The following is a 21,987-nucleotide window of genomic DNA, read 5'->3' on the forward strand; positions in this document are numbered from 1 at the left end:
TAAGTGCAGTCTCATCCCTTTTTCATGTTTGTTGCATTCTTCCTTTACCATTCCATAATTACTAGAATCACTTAATTCTGACTTAATGTCACATCACTCCATATTCCCCCTTTAAGGGGAGTACTAAGAATTGGAGGTACGACGATCTACGTATAGATGTTTTACCTTCTCATCTTTGGCATCTTTTCACATCATCGATGTTCCTTACTCGCCTCGCGGTAATCCTTCTTGCTTGTTTTAGGGAAGCGTTTTCTTGAATGACCCTTAAAGATTATTCTTCTGTCGTCCATTCTATTATTATCGGAACGCAATCTCTGAAATTCTCATGATGCCGACTATTATCAAGTCACTCAGTCCCTAATTCATATTTAGTTTATCTTGTTTACCAATCCATACTGATTTCTATTACTCTGGGGTCTAACTTTTCCTTCTAGTAATCACGTTAGAGTCACGAACTTATTTCTCGAAATGAGGGTATGACTTTATGGCCTATACTTTTTTGTTGTCTCAAGGCCTGTCACATCTCGTCTTTTCCTTCATTTGACTATAGACTCTGTAATATTGTTATCTTTTTTATCTACCGTTGTCATCCATGTATCATATCTTACTCTTAATGCTTCATTAGCTCTCTTCTTATTTCCTGCTAACATTTCTGTCTATTACTTTATTCTGAAAACTTCATCAAGATAGTCTTTTTCTTTTAGCTCCCCTTTACTCCATCCACTGGCTCTTCGGGTTGCCTAGCATTATCTCTCTACTAGGGACGGCAGTCATACTAAGATAATATTTATCCTTTACAGGCTTCCAGTGCCTATCTTTGTAGCACTCATATCTAGTTGTACATTTTAGAGAACGCCACTAGGGTGTCTCACAAGGAGATTTATTAGCACCTTTGTAATATCCTTCGGAAATGTCAGCTAACGCTAACAATCCATTTACCATTTTGGATTACCCTAACCCCAGTTAGATCCTAATATCATGTCTTCTCTTATACTATGTCTGTTAGCTCCCATAAGGCATAATTGAGATCGGTGTGGCTGATTGTACATACATTTGTCACTGTTGAAGGTAACTCAAAATGATTATTTCTCCCTTTCTGAATAATGATAATCTTTATTAACTGGGTACCTCGTACCTTTCTTCATCTTGCTTCTTTTATTCCTTGAAACTTGTATTTATCTTCTGAATCTCTCATTGTCTTTCACCATAAAGGTGGATAAATATTTGTGCCTTAAGGCTCCTTATCAAGAGGCTTACACGTCTTAGTACAGACATGATCTGTTGAATACCTCATGTTTATCCATTATAAGCATGATGCAAAAATCGAGTCCCTCTTACTCAACTCTTCCACAGCTATATCTCTTACCAACCATCTTTCTGAATGTACGCATTGCTGTATTATGACTAGGATAGAGTTTAGGAAATTGAGTTCTTACAACTGAGCTCTACCACACGATCTAGAGTAAGAAGAAAGAGTGACAGTCCTAAATGCCCTGTAGCCTCTTGCTTATAAGTGCGGTGCACAACACACCCATAAACAAGACTCTACTAGACACGGCTTGTAGACCCCTAGGACAGACCTGCTCTGATACCACTTTTGTCACGACCCAAACCGATGGGCCACGACGGGCACCCAGTACCTTACTCAACCGAGTACCAATGTAACATATCTTTCTTATTACTTCATCATATACACGTGACATACTGTCCTAATAGGCCAACATGATCATTTATAAATTCAAAACATAGGCCGGCAAGGCCGTACAATCTTTCACGTACATGACATATGTCTACAAGCCTCTAAGAGTACATAATTGTCATAAAGGTCGGGACAGAGCCCCGTCATACCAAACTATACATATCCAAATCATACTAACCAAAGAAGCAACTCCGGAGCAAATGGAGTGCACCAATATCTTCTGCTGAGCTGATCGCCTACTTGGAAGACTCTCGACCTGTCTATCGAGACCTGCGGGCATGAAACGCAGTGTCCCCGAGAAAAAGGGACGCCAGTACAAATAATGTACCGAGTATGTAAGGAATAAAAATCAGTAAATAATAGACATGAGAGAAACATGGAGTAAAAGAATCGACATGTACGTCTGCATAGCTGTGTGAATCATTTCATTTTTATAACGTCATGCATATGCGTATAAATGTCATACCATGCATAGGTATATGTGTTCATAACATCATCAAGCCTCTGAGGGCATCCCATCATATCATTTCAGCCACTATGGGCAAATCATCAACGTATACCAGTTGATCAGGTGGTGGTGCGTATATAACGCCATAACCTTTTCCCATATCCCATATACATATAATATACGCGTATATAACGTCATTTGGTCATGGGTCAATATACATGTGTAAATGCATGAAATGCATAATAAATACGTTAATAAGATTTTCTCAGAATGTCATAAAAATAATATGTCTTTCCGATAAATTTTATCAAATACTATCGGTATATATATTTATAACAACATGTCTAATTGCTGGTGGATTGTGTTAGTGTATTAGTGAAATTCTAAGATCGTGCCCCATGCAATTACTTCGAAGATATCGGCACCAACGTGCAATCCCAGGATTTGGAATCGCCATTCATTCCCTTAGCTATAAATACCTAGCTATCCAAAAGCTATCCCCGCTTGTTAAGAGCATCAGAAAATAACTAACTACTAAAGCTCTTTTTACATACAAAATAGCTTTGAAATAGGATCTCTCCCATCAATACTCTAATTTGATTTCTCCCACTTTTGGAGATTACTTGAAGATTGGAAATCAAGAAGAATCTCTTGCTCTTTATTGCATTTCTCAATTTATTTTCGCTTTAATTATTCATTATTGTTTATTGTTCATCGAGGCTGTGAATCAATCAAATTGCTAGTACCTTACAGATATAAATTCTATTGTTTAATCTAAAATCAGTGTTTAGATCAAACAGTTAGATAAAGCGGTTTTAATTATCATATGAACAAAACCTCTCTTGATAAAGTACAAGTAAAAACTTTGTCCAATTTTTCTATTTTATTCTTTATAAGTTTTGATGATTAAAGTCTGATAATGATAAAATACTGAAATTGCAGATGTGTGAATGTACCTGCACCTTCATTTGCTCCCCATTTCCAAGGCCAAATCAAGTTGGTTGGTGGGATAAGATGCACAATCATCCCACTTTTTAGATGTCCCTCATCAAGTGATTTCCTTAGTTTTATATTTTGGATTGTCACTTAGGTTCATTGAGAAGCCAAGAGAAAAAATAGATGATAAATTGCAACAAAAAATTAAAATCACAGATTGTGGATAGACATGTGACATACCAATATTAAAGACTCTTATTATTTCTATTTCTGTTTCTATTTCTATACTAGCATTTGAGTTGTCTTCCCTCTCACGCAAGACGCGCATTAGTAGTACTTGACTAAAAAGAGAGAGGTGGACTTTACAAATCTGATCTAACAATTCATTCAACGAATTCAGGGTCACCAAAGACATAAGATTACTTACTTACCTAACTTAAAGCTAAACTGTAGGAAGTGACCTAAGTAAGCATCTCTCTAATGCAAGTGCCAATTCGGAAAAACTTGGGTGGAAATATTAGGGATGTCTTGGGATAATAACAACAACAATATATCCATATAAATGGGGTCCGGAGAGGGTGAGTTATACGTAAATCTTACTCCTACCTTGTGTGAGGTAAAAGAATATTTCCGATAGATCCCACTTTAGGGATGTCTTATGAGCTGCCATGAAAAAAAAAAAACTTTAGTATTCTGATATTGAACATTGCATGTTACCCCATTGGTATAGAGACCTTATGACAACCATGTACTTGGGCATGATATACTCCATCAACTCTGAACTCAGAGCTCGCCCTATTAATTATTTTATACACATGCGATGTTGTGGCTTTTTGACCGAACAGATAAAGGGGGAAATGAAAAGGACTAGTGAAAAAGAGCAGAGATGGAACAGTGAAAAAAGTAGTGTAAGCAATGAGTTAAATTTGACAATCACATTCATTATAATTGCTGCTAAAAGCAAGAGCCTACAATATACTATGACTCTTATCTCTTCACTTTTTGACTCATTTCTGATCTTAAAAGCTAAAGTTGTGTTGTCACATGTGTGTATCCTCTATTAGAGTGTGATATGTTCGTGAGAGATTGATGGTGGTCCATATCTTGGTGGGGTTCTCTGAAACATATATATTAATTAATTCAAGAAAGAAAGTTATAAACTGAACTTGTAGCAAAATTTGATGAAGAGTTAGGAGGAGGGGCTAAAACATAAAAGGCTGTAAGTTGGTGTTTGAACTAGTTGAATGTAATTTTTAACATATATATATATATATATATATATATATATATATATATATATATAGAGCACTGTTATCACCAAAGAATATGGTGGGACGAACGAGATTTCTTATACAAAGTCTCAGGTTCCACTTTAGGCAATATAGAAACTTCTGTTAGGATGCACGTCTTCCTTAATGGATCACGTTGTAAGTTGACGAAGGATTAGGAGGATTAGGAGGAGGGGCTAAATTATAATAGGTTGTAAAGTGATGCTTGAACTAGTTGAGTGTTTCACTTTAATATATGTATATCACCGTTATCACCAAAGAATATGGTGAGATGAATAAAATCTCTCCGTTCTTACATAAAGGCTTCGGGTTCAAGCTTAAGCAATGTATAGAGTTAAATATGATATGATACGTGAACGTCTAAAGAGAGGACAAATGGGACCCAAGGCAGAAATGACCGAAGACCGAACGCAGTCATTTCGATTGTCACCGGAAATGATAACGTTCATAAAAGTGTGTTAAATACTCTGTGCCCGGTAGCATTTAATAGGAAATATTCTGCAGCATTAAGAGCGACGGTCCGTTACAGAGAATTTGGCATTTATGTTCACTGTTACGTCTTCATCAATGACCCTCGTAATTGATATTATAGGAGGAAATGATCCTAGAACTTCCTTCCCTAGACATAGCAATAAATAGTGAACTCAATTATCATTGTAAAACAAATGAATTTTCTATCTAAACTTACACTCTATTCTATACAAAGCTTTATAGAATTTTACTTTCTTGCTTTTTGATCTCATCATCGCTGTGCCCGGAAGCACTGTCCCGGAATTGTCATCTCTGCTATTTTCATCTATATTTCAGGATCAAATTAATTCACTTGTCTAGAAACCACGTATAAATTCAACTGTACTGTTTTATGGGTAAACAGTTTGGCGCCCACCGTGGGGCCTAGACAGTTGTGCAATTAAATTGATCCTTGCCTTTTTTACTAACGTGATTTGATATTTTGTCTTTGAAAAAATCATAAAAAATGGCAGATAACACTATTAACGACACGCACAACCCTGACATTCAAGGAGATCAGCCTCATTTCGAGGATTCAATTAGTGACACCCGCAATGAGGAGAATGACTCCACGTTGGTGCATGACAGGCAGTACCTTCGACGGGTTCGGGATACAACTCTCGATGATGCTGATGAGGAACATGTCGTGGATGCGATGAGGGTCCTGCGAGAACAACAGGCAATCATTCTAGGCCATCTCATGTGGCAGAACCAGGTTATGACGGAACTGAAACAGGCAATATCGGGGACTTCGAATAATGCAAACAGACAAGATCCAGTTTCTCCCATTGTTCCCACATACCAAACAATGTAGAGAGTCAATAACAACACTCCCAGGGGTGAAGTTGGCTCCGACGGGGCTAGGGGGAGCAGATCCGGTCTCAACAACAAAAACTATTAGTTCAAGAATGAACTTTTACGGCTCGTGAGGGAAGTAAACGCCCGCATAGACCAAATCCCGGGCGTACCACTAGTATTGAAAGGCTCGAACTCAAAGAAGTATGTTCAATTACCGTACAAGCTGAGTGCGGCACCCGAACTAATCCCGAAGCGGTTCAAAATACCTGAAAATTCCAAAGTATGATGGAACTTCAGACCCACAGGAGCATATTACTACCTACACAACGACGGTGAAAGGAAATAATTTAGCTCCTCACAAAATTGAATCTGTGTTGCTAAAGAAATTTGGAGAAACTCTCACGAGGGGAGCTCTAACGTGGTATTCATTATTACCCGAGCAATCCATAGATTCCTTCGAGATGCTCACGGATTCTTTCATTAAGGCTCATGCCGGGGCCAAAAAAGTGCAAGCCCGGAAGGCCGACATATTTAGGATAGCACAGGGAGAATCTGAATTATTACAAGAGTTTGTTACTCGGTTCCAGAAATAAAGAATGTTACTGTCGGCCGTCCCGGATGAATGGGCAGCTGAAGCATTCACCAAAAGGTTGAATCCAAAAAGTTCAAATTCTTCCTGGAAGCTGAAGGAGAGCCTGCTTGAGTTTCAAGCAACAACTTGGGCAGATGTACATAACCGGTATGAGTCAAAGATAAGAATCGAAGATGACCAGGTAATTTCTACATCATCGGCCAAAGGACGGGAGAAAAGCAGAGAAAAATTAAAGGATGACTACGACGCGGATAGAAGGACTTCGAGGGACCGGTTTTTGCCCTACTAGCGGACCGAAGGCCGTGGCAGAAACTTCCGGGAAGCAAACAAGTTCATCGCTAATAGAGGGACCAATCGTGGTCGAAACAATAGATCACTCCAGGATAAGGAGACGTCGGGATCTCGGGATCCTTCTTACCCCAAGTTATCGGAATACAACTTCAACGTCAGTATAGTGGAGTTGGTGTCAGCCATGAGAAACATTAATGATGCACAATTCTCGAGACCTATGAGATCCGATTCTAGCCAGAGAGATCCCAACTTATGGTGCGAGTACCATGGGACGAACGGTCACCGGACAGGGGACTGCTGACACTCCGAGAGGAGGTGGAAACGTTATTGAAAAGTGGTCACCTCAGAGAATTCTTGAGTGATCGACCTAAGAACAACTATGGTCATAATAGAGACAATGCGGAACTTCCGAAAGCAAGAGAAGAACCCCCACGCCAAATGATCAATATGATCTTCGGGGGGCAATGAGATTAACGGGATCACCTTTTCGGCAGCAAAGAAGACGAAAGTATCAATAACTCATAGTAAAAGACTCCGGGAAGATGATTTCACTTTCACGGAGGAGGACGCAGATGAATTGTTGTTACCACACAATGATGCACTTGTAATTTCTTTAAATATGTTAGATTTTAAGATTAAACGTGTTCTAGTGGATCCAGGAAGTTCGGCTAATATCATACAATGGAGAGTACTGGAGCAAACTAAACTCACTGGAAGCATTATTCTGGCAACAAAGCAATTCGTTGGATTCAACCTTGCAAGTATGATGACCGGAGGAGATTTTGTTACTCACAAACGCTGAAGGAGTAATGAAAACAACTCTCTTCGAAGTAGTAAATGGTGACATGGGATTCAACATTTTCCTGGGAAGGCCATGGTTACACAAAATGAAAGATGTACCATCAACATATCAACAATTGTTGAAGTTTCCAACGCCCGAAGGAATCAAGCAGATAAGAGGTGATCAACAGGCAGCAAGAGAGATGGATGTAATCTCAGTTTCTAGTAGAAAAGGGAAGGAACGCATGGCATAGCAATTATAGGAATCGGAACCTATTACCGAACTAGAAGGAGTTAGCTCGGAAATAAATTTGTCAGAACAATATTAGGTGCCAAGATATTTCCAAGTTCTAGAAGAGACGGATGCAACGAAGTCCACAGCAGAGGAACTGGAGCAAGTTGCATTGTTCGAGGAATTCCTAGAAAGAAAATTGCATCCGGAGCTCAGGTCTGGTTTTGTTGAATTCCTTAAATTTAATGTTGATTATTTTGCATGGTCGCACGGGGATATGACAGGTTTCCCAACGAAAATAGTCGTGCACAAACTGTGTTTGGATCCCAACATACCTTCGGTAAGGTAGAAGAAACATCCTATAGCCGAGGGCAGGAATAAATTCATCAAAGAAGAGGTAACCCGCTTGCTTAAAATTGGTTCGGTCAGAGAGGTAAGATATCCAGACATGCTAGCCAATGTAGTAGTAGTTCCGATGAAGAACAATAAATTTCGCATGTATGTGGACTATAAAGATCTTAATAAGGCGTGCCCGAAAGACTTGTTCCCACTGCCAAATATCGATCAAATGATTGATTCCACGGCTGGGCACGAGTTGATGAGTTTTCTTGTGCTTATTTCGGGTACAACCAGATTAAGATAAACCCAGAAGATCAGGAAAAAACTTCATTTATAACAAATTTCAGTACATATTGTTACAATGTAATGCTCTTCGGGTTGAAAAACGGCAGAGCCACTAATCAACGGCTCGTAAATAAGATGTTTGAAAAGCAAATAGGAAAGACCATGGAAGTTTATATAGACGATATGCTCGTTAAGTATTTGAATGCAGGTGACCACCTTAAGCATTTACAAGAAACATTCGACATCCTAAGGAAGCATAATATGAAACTTAACACGGACAAGTGCGCTTTCGGGGTCAGTTCTGGTAAGTTCCTGGGGTTTCTGGTCTCACAACGGGGAATTGAGGTAAACCCCGACAAAATCAAGGCCATAGACGATATCCCGGATCAATTGTCAAACGTAAAGGAAGTCTAAAGACTTACAGGAAGGTTAGAAGCTTTGAGCAGGTTCATTTTTCGGTCGTCGGAAAAATGTCATCGCTTCTTCTCATTGCTCAACAAGAGGAATAATTTCGAATAGACACCGGAGTGCCAGCAAGCTTTGAGGGACCTGAAGAAGTACTTATCAAGACATTCATTGCTCAACCAAAAGAAGGTGAAACATTGCTAATCTACTTCGTTGTTTCATAAGTTGCGGTAAGTGCGGTTTTAGTCCGGGAGGACGAAGGTACGCAATTTTGCATTTATTACGTTAGCAAAATTTTAACGGGAGCAGAAACTCGCTACCCACATTTGGAAAAACTGGCCTTAGCATTCGTAGTCACCGCTCAGAAGCTGAGGCCCTACTTCCAATGCAACCCGATAGCTGTGGTGACTACTTTCCATTTGCGGAACATCCTCGACAAACCCGAGCTCACGGGTAGATTGGCTAAATGGGTCACCGAAATGAGTGAATTAGACATAAAATATAAGCTAAGGACTATAATTAAGTCACAAGTCTTGGCTGACTTCGTGGCCGATTTTAGTCCGGGGCTACTACCTCTGGAAACAAAGGAGGCAATAATGGTGTCGGAATCTTTGGGGGTTTAGACCTTATTTACGGATGGAGCTTCGAACGTAAAAGGTCCGGGCTCGGAATAGTCTTAATCGCGCCTTCGAGGGAAACCTTAAGGCAGACCATATCAAAACAATCCCTTTAACTAACAATGAAGCAGAGTATGAAGCTTTGATTGCAGGGCTCGAATTGGCCCAGGGACTCGATTCCGAGGTTATCAAAATCAAATGTGACTCACATTTATTGGTAAATCAGGTTCACGGGATCTTTGATGCCAAAGAAGAACGTATGCAACAATACGTGGTAAAGGTCCAAGCTCTTTTGGCACGATTCCAGGAGTGGTAAATCACTCATATCCCGAGAGAGGATAACGCAGAAGCGGATGCATTAGAAAACTTAGGATCATCGACGGAAATAAAGGGACCGGAGTCTGGAATGGTGGTACAACTGATGAGCTGAGTCCTGGATATGGATGGTTACTATGAGGTAAATTTGGCTAGTCTGGTCTGGGACTGGAGAAATGAAATAATTAACTACCACGAGCACGAAAAGTTGCCGGACGATCCCAAAGCATCACGGGCGTTACGCGCCAAAGCTGCACGTTATAGCTTCAGGAAGGGCCAATTGTATAGAAAATCTTTTCAAGGCCCGCTGGCCCGGTGCTTAGGAGTGTCAAAAGCTGACTATGTCATGAGAGAAATCCACGAAGGGATATGCGGCAATCACTCAGGCGCAGAGTCTTTGGTGCTGAAATAAGTGCGGGCAGGATATTATTAGCCTCGCATGGAATAAGACGCCAAAGATTTCGCATTAAATTGTGATAAGTGCTAATGCTACACATCATTAGTACATCAACCAGTAGAACCCTTATATTCGGTTCTGTCCCCATGGCCGTTCATGAAATGGGGGATGGACATCGTCGGCCCGCTACCACCGGCTCCCGAAAAGGTAAGGTTTCTATTAATTTTGACTGATTATTTTTCTAAATAGGTGGAAGCATATTCTTATCAGAATATAGGAGAACGCGAAATGGTCGATTTCTTGTGGGAAAATATAATTTGCAGGTTTGGAATACCAAAAGAGATAGCATGCGACAATGAGCCATAGTGAATAGGTGCAAAAGTTACAACGTTCCTCGAAGACTTGAAAATAAAGAGGATCACATCTTCTCCTTATCATCCGAGTGCAAATGGTCAAGCGGAGTCAACGAACAAAATGATTATTGAAAACCTCAAGAAAAGGTTGGAAGCAACAAAAGGCAAATATCCCAAAGAATTTCCTGGAGTTCTATCGGCCTACCGAACAACGGCCAAATTGAGCACAGAAGAAACTCCTTTTTCCCTTGTTTATGGTGCTGAAGACCTAATCCCGGTAGAAGTGGGCAAACCTACTTTGAGATATTCTGATACAAATAAAGAATCGAACGACGAGGCAACGATAATCAACTCGGAACTGCTCGAGGAACGCAAGGACTTAGCGCATGTAAGGATGGCAGCTCAAAAGCATAGACAACAACAACAACAAAACCCAGTATAATACCATTAGGGGGTCTAGGGAGGGTAGTGTGTACGCAGACCTTACGCCTACCCTGGGGTAGAGAGGCTGTTTCCGATAGACCCTCGGTTGTCTCCCTCCAAGAACTCCCCACCTTTCTCTTGGGGTGACTCAAACTCACAACCTCTTGGTTCTAACCAAAGATCCAAGATCCAACTTAGTTTATTTCAAAGTAGAAGACTTGGTACTAAGGAAAGTAACCCAAAGTACCCGAGAGCTCAACGTGGGGAAGCTAGGTCCAACGTGGGAAGGTCCCTACCAGATTTCAGCTATCACTGGGAAAGATTCATACGAGTTGGAGAACTAGAATGGAGACAAGTTGCCCAGCAACTAGAACGTGGCACACCTCAAAAGATATTACTGCTGATGAACATTATTCAAGTGGAAAGTATGTGCTGCACTCTTTTTTCCTTAGTTCAATTTTTGTCCCAATTGGGTTTTCTGGCAAGGTTTTTAATGAGGCAGCGACAGAAAGCATACTACGAAGATAACAGCAATAAGACCTTTGATAACAAGGCAAACAAACAAGCTTCCACTCGGGGATGATTAGATAATCTTTGGTTCGATATCAAATTCCCACCGGGAAGTTAAGTTTGCTACCGAACAAGGGTTACCCGACCGTTCACGAGCGCAAACCACTAGAGGGTTGTTAGGTATTCTTTCGCTCGATAGCATGGATTCCTAAGGGGAAGTAAGGTATGTTGCCGAGTGAAGGGTTACCTAGCAATTCATTGGTAGAACCTTCGAAGATACAAGACTTTCAGTGTTCCAATTCGCACTCTCCACATTCGAACACTAGGGGGAATGATATGGGGATATGGCAACAATGACTGCCACGTCAACCGAGAAACAAAAATCTGGAAACAAAATGCATCATCAGGACCGGGGACTGCGTAGCCAGCCCTGTAGAAATAAGTTGTACAAGATAGCCACAAGTAATGGCAATTTCTTTTCCGCATAGCAAGATGATTATGTATTTTTTAAAATAGAAGGAATAAAATAAAATCCTTTTACTTTTATCTTGTTTCTTGTCTGAACGATGAGCTAACTTTGTCATTTGAAAGTTAAACAAGCACTTCAAATGTTAGTGTCGTAATGAACATGAGACGTTCTCTTCAAGAACATCATAAACATAAGAGGGCCCTCTCTTATAAAAATCCTCACGTTAAAGGGTTGGTTCTGGAAGAATCAATGCCCAGAATCTAAAATGCCATCGGGAAAAAATACACCTGAAGCCGCATATGAAAAGGACGCAAAAAGCAAACTTGCACAAAATATTCATAGAAACCCTCACATAAAAGGGATAATACTCGGAACCAAAATGCTTCGAAGAAAAGGCATCCGAGACTACACATAGTAAAGTGCAAATAGAACAACATGCGCATAATGCTTGAGCAAGTGCAAAAGTTAAAGACTTGCATGGATACTCAAACAAAAGTAGGACTCAAATAATACTTGAGAAAAACATATGTCTTTATTTACAAGAACGGGCCAAAACAATAAAAGTACAAAATGTGAAAAGAAAGATAAAGCTAAACTGCAGCGCCTCCGGAACCAGGAGGAAGAGAAATATCCGCATTCCCGGGAAACTAGGTGGTTCCACCGATGGTTCAACGTTTTCCCCAGTTTGGTCTTCGGCATCATCGCCTTCCGATACCTCTTCAGTTTCCGAAAACTCGAAACCAGAATCAGAAGAACCTGGAGCATCAGACTGCGCTGGGAGTCCATTTCTTGCAGCCAACTCAAGCTCTCGGGCCATAGCAATTTCGGCATCAACGTCAATGATTCAATCTTTGGCCTCTTCCAAGATTTTTCTCCTCATGCTATACATGGAATAAGTTTTTTCAACAACGAGGGAAGCCGCTCGGCGCTTAAGTTCTTCTTTGACTTGAGTAACCTCGGCAGGATCAGCCAAAATATCCTATTCGGGGACAACAACAAAACCCGCAGGTAAACCTAATTTTATGAACAAATCAGAAGGGTTCAAACAAGTTCTTCATAATGGAAGCAAGGTAAATTAAAATTTCATTATTTTTGGCTTTCCATCCGTATTTAAGGGCCAGTTCTTTCCATAAATGAGTTTCGGGCGTTGTGACGTCCAAGATCTTTTGAACCCACCGGTCCAAACCTTCCACCACCGGTGGGACCCATCGAGTTGCTGAAACGTGTGAAGGGTGAAGAGTTAATACGACCACAAAGGAATATATAGTAAAAAGAAATACAAAACAAAGAGCTTACGAGTGCGGTTCCAAACGGCCGGAAAGGATGAAGCCGTTGTCGGAATGATGTCGTTGGTGGCAACTACAACGAATCGTTCCATCCACCCACGGTCGTTGTCATCATCCATGCTAGACAGCAAAGCATGGGACCACGCTTTCAAAGGTTTATCATTCCCCCACGGAAGATTTTGGGGGAATAGAGATTCATCATATGAGCTAAGGTTAGCTCCTCTCCAGTTTCCTGGCACAAGCGTCGAAGACAGACGACCGTCCTCCACACTAAAGGACTTACCTGTGCTAAACACACTTGGTAGCGAAGGCAAAACTCCGCAATCACTGAATCAAACTCTCTGCTCAAAGAAAACTCCCCCAAAGTAAAGGGATACGTATAAAAGTATGTAAAATCTTCCTTGGGAAGGGCTACTCACTCCGATAGATCAGGAGCGATGATATCCAACTTATGGCAGCGATAGTCTTCCTTCACAGCAGGAATACTGGAAGGATGAATGGAAGAAGGGTACTTACTAACAGCCCATGTACGAGGGTTAGCAGTAGGGAATTTCTCTTCAAGGTCCTTTATGGTACTGAGTTTTCTTGGGATGATGGAACCCACCGTTGGAGGAACAAAGTCCTCAGTTTTATTCTTTGTAGAACCAACACGTTTAGAGGAAGAAGCCATTGAAAAAGAAGAAGAAAAATGTTTTGTGTTTGAAGAGAACAAGAGAAAGAATGAAAAACAAATATGCAGATCAGGAGCTCGAGAAATTATGAAACGCAAAGGAAAAGAATGTGGCGTATAAATAAAATTTTGGCGGCTAAATTCATGGCCATGATTACCTCGATAATCGGTAAAAGTTATGTTGGATCATGGGATGATGCGTGTTCGGGGTATTAAATGCGGAGAGACGTGCGTCTAATCAACTGTCAGAAATTTTTAGAGGGAGTTATAGTAATTCTCGCCAAAAAGTTATTTCTACCAATTTTCCGGTAATACAAAGTTATGTCACCGGAAAGCAGGGAGACTATCTGTATAGGATGAAATATGATATGACACGTGGACAACTAAAGATAGGACACGTGGAACCCAAGGCAGGAATGACCGAAGACCGAACGCAGTCATTCCGCTTGTCACCGGAAAGGATAACGTTCATAAAGGTGTGTTAAATACTCTGTAGCATTAAGAGCGACAGTCCGTTACAGAAAATTTGGTATTTATATTCACCGTAACGTCTTCATCAATGACCCTCATAATTGACATTAAAGGAGGACATGATCCAAGGACTTCCTTCCTTAGAGATAGCTATAAATAGTGAGCTTAGTTATCATTGTAAAACACATGAATTTTTTAGCTAAACTTACACTTTATTCTATATAAAGTTTTATATAATTTTACTTTCTTGCTTTTTGATCTCATCATCGTTGTGCCCGGAAGCACCGTCCCGGAATTGTCATCTCTGTTGTTTTCATTTATATTTCAAGGTTAAGTATTACACATTTCTTCAATTATTATATTATTATAGGATCACATTAATTCACTTGTCTAAAAACCACGTATAAATTCAATTGTACTCTTTTTTTTTTTTTAGATAAACAAGCAATACAGAAACTTCTGCTACGAAGCGTGTCTTCTTTAATGGATTTTACATGACACAAATCTGAATTAATCGCATGATTTTGGATACAGAGTGTTTCAAGCATAGGGAAAAAAATGAGAGGGAAGACAGAAAATTGCAGAGAAAAATTCCTTCTCTATTAGTTATTGTCAAACCGACCATGACATTGAATGCACATGAAAAAATAGAAAATATATTTGGGTACGGCACTAGTGAGTGACTTTAGTTTTTGCATATCATTTATAATAGTTTGGTCTTTTTCCAATGTCAACACAAGCGTTTGCCAAAGCGAAAACTCGGGTATAAGAGCCATTTTTGCTCATGCCATTGATTTGGTCTTTTTTCAATATTGTTAAGGCAAGCGTTTGCCTTAACAAATTTCTCATACGCAAGCCGTTGACATATTGACATATATAAATATGGAGAGTATTACTCCTTCGGTCTCAATTTATGTGCACTAGAGAGTATTATGTCTGTCTCAATTTATGCATTATATATTTTTTTTAGTCTGTCTCAGAAATAATTTTTTTTACTTTCTTATTTAAAAAGAATATAACTTAAACGTTTCCTTTTACTCTTATTGAGATGATTTATAGCTACACAAATTTTTATACCCTGTTTTAGACCATAAATTTTAAAAGTATTTATTTTTTTCTTAAATCTCGTACCTAATCAAATACTGCAACATAAATTGGGATGTAAAGAGTACATTTTACGTACCTACATATATACCATCATAAGGCATGACTCTCTCCCTATCTCGTTTTTCATGTACAATATAATGAAGTATCTGTGTTTTCTTTTTTTTTTTAAGATGGATAAAATATAACTTGTACTTAAATAATAATACTACCATGTAATCTTACTTAGAAACTATTAGTAGTGTCATCCCGCTCAATAACCAGCTTATAGTTGATTACCAACTTATGACTTTTCAATTGAATCGTTTTTAGTTTAACTTCATATTTAATTTTGACCCATAAAATGCAATATGTGTTTATCGTCCATATTTGAATCAATAATTACTTACTTTCCAAAAAAAGGAAATGATGCCCCAGACTTGGCTCAACTAGCAAATGTTGAGAAAATATGACAGCATACAAAATTAGACCATTTTTTCTATCATTAAAAAAAGAAATTAATCTCTTATGATCAATATTAATTTAGATTAAAAAAATATGACCTTACAAGAATCTCATATGTTTTATTTATAAATCCTTTCTATTACTCTTCTTTTACCAATATGGTATGAAAAAAGTGATATAAATAAAAGAATACTAAATAGATAAATCACATAAATGTAACAATCAAACATCTGATCCGACAGCGACAACAGAAACATCGAACATTAACTAACAGTCCCGCGGTTTTAATTTTGCCGCCCCCGCCATTACCCCCACTTTCCACTTTAGTCACTTTCACCTTTCCCAATTTACCAAGCCCCCTCTCTGTTCTGGCGTGCTTATGTTATGACATTCAACCATCATTATCATTTCCATCAAATTTCACACTTCAATAAGTAAGAATCTTTCCTCCTTTTTCATATACTCCTACGTGCTTACTACCACACTTTTATCTTTTTTTTTCCTCATTTCTCCCTCCATTTTTGTTGTGACTTAATCCTCTTTTTAAATTCTTTTCTTGTCTACTTCGAAATTTTTCAGCACAAGTACTGTACAAAAATATCTGATTGTCCCTATTTTCTTTTGTAGTCGAGCACAGATCTTGTAATAAGGTAAGTATTTCAGGCCAACTGATGAGTTCAATCCATCTCATTTTGTTTGTTTAAACTTTTCTAGTTTAGTCATCTTCTTTAATTATAAAAAAAAAATTGATGCTTTGCCATGTGTATATTCTGGTATTCTCATTTCCTTCTGGTGGTAAGCCTATTCGTTGTGTATACTCTAAGCTTTAAAGTTTCTAACTTTTTCCTTAACCTTTCCTTTCTCTGTATATTCACCTTTACTCTCTTGTCCTCCTCTCTGTTAGGAGTACTTTTTTTTTGGCTTGAAATCTAGTAGGGTATTCACCTCATAATTATATTTGAGCTGTTGCTTTGTGGGTCAATCACCTTTTTGTCAATCCTATCTTCATGCATTAATAATGTTGTATTTTCTTGTTGTAAAATCTTTAATTGGGACATTTTTGGCCTAGAAAAATCTCTTGTTTATTGTTCAAGTTTTTCGGGTCTTGATCTCAGAGTCGGATCAAGAATTTAAACTTGATGAGTTAAACTTTTTAGATGTTTAGCAGTGAATTATTTGTAATTATGGGTTCAGAAATTAGTATTTATTGAAATTTTATTGATTATTTACTACACCTCTACATTCTTCTCGAAAATAATAGATTCAGTTGAACCGGTATTATATAAGCTCCATCCTGCCTTTGCTTGATCTAGGTGTCATCTTCTTGAGTTTAACCCTTGAAAGATTTGTTCTTTGCGTTTGTAGCTGAAGTTTTTCGGGTCTTGATATTCTTGCCATTACAATGCCTCCGACGTATTTACCTCTTCGATGGGAGAGTACTGGGGACCAATGGTGGTATGCTTCCCCAATTGATTGGGCAGCTGCAAATGGTCACTATGATTTGGTGCGCGAGCTTCTTCGCCTAGATGGCAATCACCTTATCAACCTCACTTCACTGCGTAGGATAAAGCTACTCGAGTCTGTTTGGGATGATGAAGAACAATTCGATGATGTGGCTAAATGCCGGTCACAAGTTGCAAAGAAGTTGCTTCTTGAATGTGAGAACAAGAAAGGGAAAAACTCCCTCCTTAAAGCTGGATATGGTGGATGGCTTTTGTATACCGCTGCCTCTGCTGGAGACCTGGATTTTGTTCGAGAATCGCTCGAAAAAGACCCCCTTTTAGTCTTTGGAGAAGGAGAGTATGGTGTCACCGATATATTATATGCTGCTGCTAGGAGTAAAAGTTGTGATGTGTTTAAGGTTTTGTTTGATTTTGCTGTATCCCCGAGGTTTATAGCACGTGGTGGTAGAGGGTTTGAGGAACAAATTGGGGAGATTCCGTCTGCTTATAAGTGGGAGATGATGAATAGAGCTATTCATGCGGCTGCTAGAGGAGGCAATGTGAAGATGTTGAAGGAGCTTATTGCTGACTGTTCTGATGATATATTGGCTTACAGAGACATTCAAGGTGCAACTCTCTTACATACGGCTGCTGGCAAAGGCCAGGTCGAGGTAGGATTTGTTTGCTTACCAGTTTTGAGCTTTTGCAGATTTCATGTTGCTTGGTTTTGGTTCTTTGTTTGTTACAAATCAATACAGGCAGTGGCGGAGCTATCTGTTAGCACGGGGGTTCAATTGAATCCCCTTCTCCGGAAAGTTGTATTGTGTAAATAGGGCAAAAACGATTTTTTTTTGGTTATATATAAACTGTTGAATCCACTTGATATAAGATGACCCTAGGCATGACATTCTAGGATTTATTTTGGAATCCCTTTGTATTGTAATCTTGGCTTCGCCACTGAATACACGGGTCTTGGAACTAACAAATAGTATAAATGCTTACTATTTATGTAGCAAGATCAACTATTTAAGTAATATTTGGTGGTGTAATTGCAACAAATCTCAGCAACTTTTCTATTTTAACTAGCCAAGGAGGATCTGGGTCTTAATTTAACCATAAGTTATTAGACTACAGAAGTTTCAACCATGAGGTTTTGACATAAGCACTCAATATTAGTATGAAATGGTAAAACCAGGAATCATCATGCTTTGCTTAATTTCTTGGAAACTTCTTTACTTTTAGTGAAAATGTTTACTGTAGAAATTTCTCCTAATAGGATTTCTGAGTCTTAGATTTCCTAACCATTTCCCATTTCAGTTCCAGATTCTCACATCAAACGGAGATGACCAATTGCTTTTGTTAACTATAGTTAAATGAGCGTTTAAGCCAATGCTAAATAGTGATGCATGTTAACCCGGCATTTCAAATGGATTTGCACCTTTACTTGACCAATTGAACTTTTCTACTGAGCTTTGCTTTTTGCGTAGTCAGAAAACAGAAAGATTATGCAGATGGTTTGCATCCCATTAATGAAACCAAGAAGTTTTAGTTGGATTTCAGATATCATATTATCATCTAATAGTAAATGATTAATCTCTGATGTGGTGGTTATTTATACTTGTTATCTTTGTCATGTTTGAACAATACCTCATAACAAGCTTAGATGTTAAACATGTGGCTGCAATTCTGAAGTATGCTAATGCTAATGGTTAGGCAATATTTATGTCCTTCATTTGCTCTATTTTATCGGTGCAGGTTGTTAAATATCTCTTAAAAAGTTCTGATATTATCAACTCCATAGACAATCAAGGCAATACAGCATTACACGTGGCTGCTTCGAGGGGCCAATTAGCTGTTGTTGAAGCTCTCATCGTTGCTTCACCTTCATTGGTCAATTCAAGAAACAATGCCGGAGATACATTTCTTCATGTTGCCATTACTGGTTTCCAAAATCCTTATTTCCGTAGATTGGACCGTCAAATTGATCTCATGAAGCAATTAGTTTGTGGAAAATTTTTCGACATTGAAGAAATCGTCAACGCTGAAAACAATGACGGTAGAACTGCTCTTCATTTAGCTATCATTGGAAATATACATTCTGAACTTGTGGAATTACTTATGACCGTCCCCTCTATTAATATCAATACTCGTGATAAGGATGGAATGACACCACTTGATATCCTGAAGCAACGGCCACGTTCTGCTTCATCCGAGCTACTTACAAGACAGTTGATCTCTGCAGGGGGAATTTTTAGTCATCACGATTATTCTGCAAGGATTGTTGTTGCATCCCATTTGAAGATGCTAAACATAAGTAGCAGTCCCGGAACTTCTTTTAGAATCTCTGACACTGAAATATTCTTATACACAGGCATTGAACATGCACCAGAGGACAGTAAAAAGGCTGAGCTTAGCAATACAAGTGAGCTGAGTCATCGATACATGAGTCCTGATAGCTATTGTTCTCGAAATGACAAGAAACCTGGTTCGGCAGATCATGCAGCTGAAAAGCTGAAACGCTTTTTCCATTGGCCAAAAATTAAAAAAAGAGATACTAAGAAGGTCAAGATATTAGTGGATCAATGTTCTGCAAGTAATTCGGACATGGCACCAGTCCCTCTTCGGGAAAGGTACTCAAAGACTTCATCATTCTCAAGTCACAAACGGACGCTCTCTGCTAGTAGTAACGTTCCAAGTCCAACAGCAAAGAAGAAGTTTGCTTCAGGGATAGTAAACGGTGTCATGCAAGCCATACCACATCTCAGCCTCCCTCGTAGATCACCTCGTGCTAGTTCATTCTCGATTTCATCATTGTCTTCACGCAGTTCTTTGGACAAACAAAAATCAATCGTGATTGAGACTGAGCTCGCTGGACCTTCTTGTTCTAATCAGGTAGACGGTGTATCATCAGACTCGACACACAAACAAAGCGCAGGACATAAAAGATCGGTGAACCAATATTTGTGTTTTGGTGCCTCGGGACAACCTGTTAAGGCGGGTTCAAGTGGGATGCAGCCGTATGAACTTTATGAGCGGTCTGTTCTATCCACAGCTTGAACAATGGCACGTACGCATAGACTTCAATAATTTGGCAGGTCAGTGACCTCCCTATCAGACTTCCCTTGCCGATTGAAGAAAGCCTTATATGGCTTCAAACAAGCGAGAAAGGCCCTTTCCTGATTAATTTCCTAGTTGACGCGTTCGGATGTACTCATATATATAGCTCAAAAGCTATTGACATTTCTCTGAATTTAGTCTTTTTATTCCAGAAGAAAATGTAAATATGCTTAATGTTTGTAGCTGTAACTAAATGACTTTGTTTATGTAGCTCTTTGGTTGAATGTAATAAGGAACTTTCTGCAACTGGTTGAACAAATTTCTCTTACTTTTTCTCCATTGTGTGCTAGATTTTCCGGAAAAAAAAAAGGTTATATATGAGTTTTTTATATGGTAGAAATTCATGTCTGTAAATTCACAAGTTTGTACCTTCATAGTTTTGACAAGGGCATCTCTTAGTTAGATTTAAGGGAAAAGGTCAATATTTACTCCTCAAATATACGAAATGGTCTACATTTGTTCTCTGAAGTATCATATTGTTGCCGTTCGTGGTTCATTTTTGCCCTTATTTTCAAGCGGCTCTAACTATTCTGTGTAGCACCAGAAAAAAGCCACGTGTCCCAACCTAGAGACTAGTTAGTCTTTAACTATCCAAAGTTTGAAAATAAGGGCAAAATACCCCACCTATTAACTGATGCCATATCATTTTGTATAGTTCTTTCTAAGGAGCAAATATGGACAGTTCTTCCCATATATCTCAATCAAATCTTTCAAATTAGTAGAAAAATTGTCTTTGCTTTCCTTTTAACTTTCTCATTCTATAATATTTCACAAGTTTACTGTAAAAGAAAAAAGCTTATACTAAACCGTCGCGGATTCCAGAGCATTGTATGTGGGTTTTCTAGAACCCATTAATTTCTGCATAGACCCTGATTTGCTATTAAAAATTTACTAAATATATATAAATATTTTATTGTAAACTCAGTTATTATTATATATTAATTTGAAATTACGGTAGAAACTCACAAACTTTAACAACCTGACTCGGATACTAAATAATAGTATTAGGTAAGAGTTGGAGGGTATAACGTTAAGACCACGATATTAATTTCACAATACGACCAAGTAAAATAAAAAAATTCGACCAAGTAAAAGAACATTTAAAAAGAAAGAAAAAAAAAGAGACGAGCTACAATTGCTAAGTGATGTCACGTTTTGTGACGATTTTTAAGCAGAGTGTATAGAAAATTCCAAACGATCCACATTTTTTCAAATCGACAGCAAGTATATGTTGACTAGAACTCTAGAAATAAGTTTGAGAAAATGACACTCTACGGCTCCTCAAAATTTTAATAGCCCTTATTTTTTTCTATCGACACTAAATGTCCCTCCGGCCCAAACATATTATATTTAATAGCCCGAAATATCTATTTTATATATTTTTTGTATAATGACAGTCTATTTTGTATATATTTTGTATATTTGCAGTCTATTTAATACTCCGTATATTTTTTTGTATAGTGATAGTCTATTGTATATAAATTGTGCAGTGACAGTCTATTTTTATATATTTTTTGTATAATGACAGTCAATTTAGTATATTTTTTGTATAATGACAGTCTATTGTATAAAAATTATACAGTGACAGTCTATTTTGTATATTTTTTGTATAGTGACAATCCATTTAGTATATATTTTGTATAGTGACAGTCTATTGTATATTTTTTATATAGTGACAGTCTATTTTGTATATTTTTTTGAATTTGACAGTCTATTTAGTATATTTTTTGTATAGTGACAATCTATTTTGTATTTATTTCAACGT

At 38.4% G+C, this 21,987-nt stretch overlaps 1 protein-coding gene across 4 annotated transcripts; it reads left to right on the forward strand.

Annotated features, from left to right (window-relative positions):
• The first annotated feature begins 15,962 nt into the window (after nucleotides 1–15,962).
• On the forward strand, nucleotides 15,963–20,488 carry LOC107761279 (uncharacterized). 4 transcript variants are annotated; one of them, XM_016579495.2, is made up of 4 exons: nucleotides 16,054–16,313; nucleotides 17,029–17,776; nucleotides 18,861–19,161; nucleotides 19,477–20,488. In XM_016579495.2, exons 2-4 carry the CDS (start codon nucleotides 17,066–17,068, stop codon nucleotides 20,160–20,162), a joined length of 1,698 nt encoding a protein of 565 aa, XP_016434981.1. In that variant the 5' UTR covers nucleotides 16,054–16,313; nucleotides 17,029–17,065; the 3' UTR covers nucleotides 20,163–20,488. The 4 variants fall into 4 exon arrangements, with proteins under 4 accessions (XP_016434979.1, XP_016434981.1, XP_016434977.1 ...); XM_016579493.2 differs by having other exon boundaries at nucleotides 15,963–16,097; nucleotides 18,861–20,488; XM_016579491.2 differs by having other exon boundaries at nucleotides 18,861–20,488.
• Nucleotides 20,489–21,987: the final 1,499 nt, after the last annotated feature.

The sequence above is a fragment of the Nicotiana tabacum genome, chromosome 14 (genome assembly GCF_000715075.1).
Source record: "Nicotiana tabacum cultivar K326 chromosome 14, ASM71507v2, whole genome shotgun sequence".
NCBI classification, from domain to species: domain Eukaryota; kingdom Viridiplantae; phylum Streptophyta; class Magnoliopsida; order Solanales; family Solanaceae; genus Nicotiana; species Nicotiana tabacum.

What these genes read in the sequence shown, in the direction of transcription:
- LOC107761279 (XM_016579493.2), top strand. Translation starts at nt 17,066, where the DNA reads ATGCCTCCGACGTATTTACCTCTTCGATGGGAGAGTACTGGGGACCAA. An exon ending in CTGGCAAAGGCCAGGTCGAG is followed by an intron (nt 17,777 to 18,860) that starts GTAGGATTTGTT and finishes TTATCGGTGCAG; the next exon opens with GTTGTTAAATATCTCTTAAA.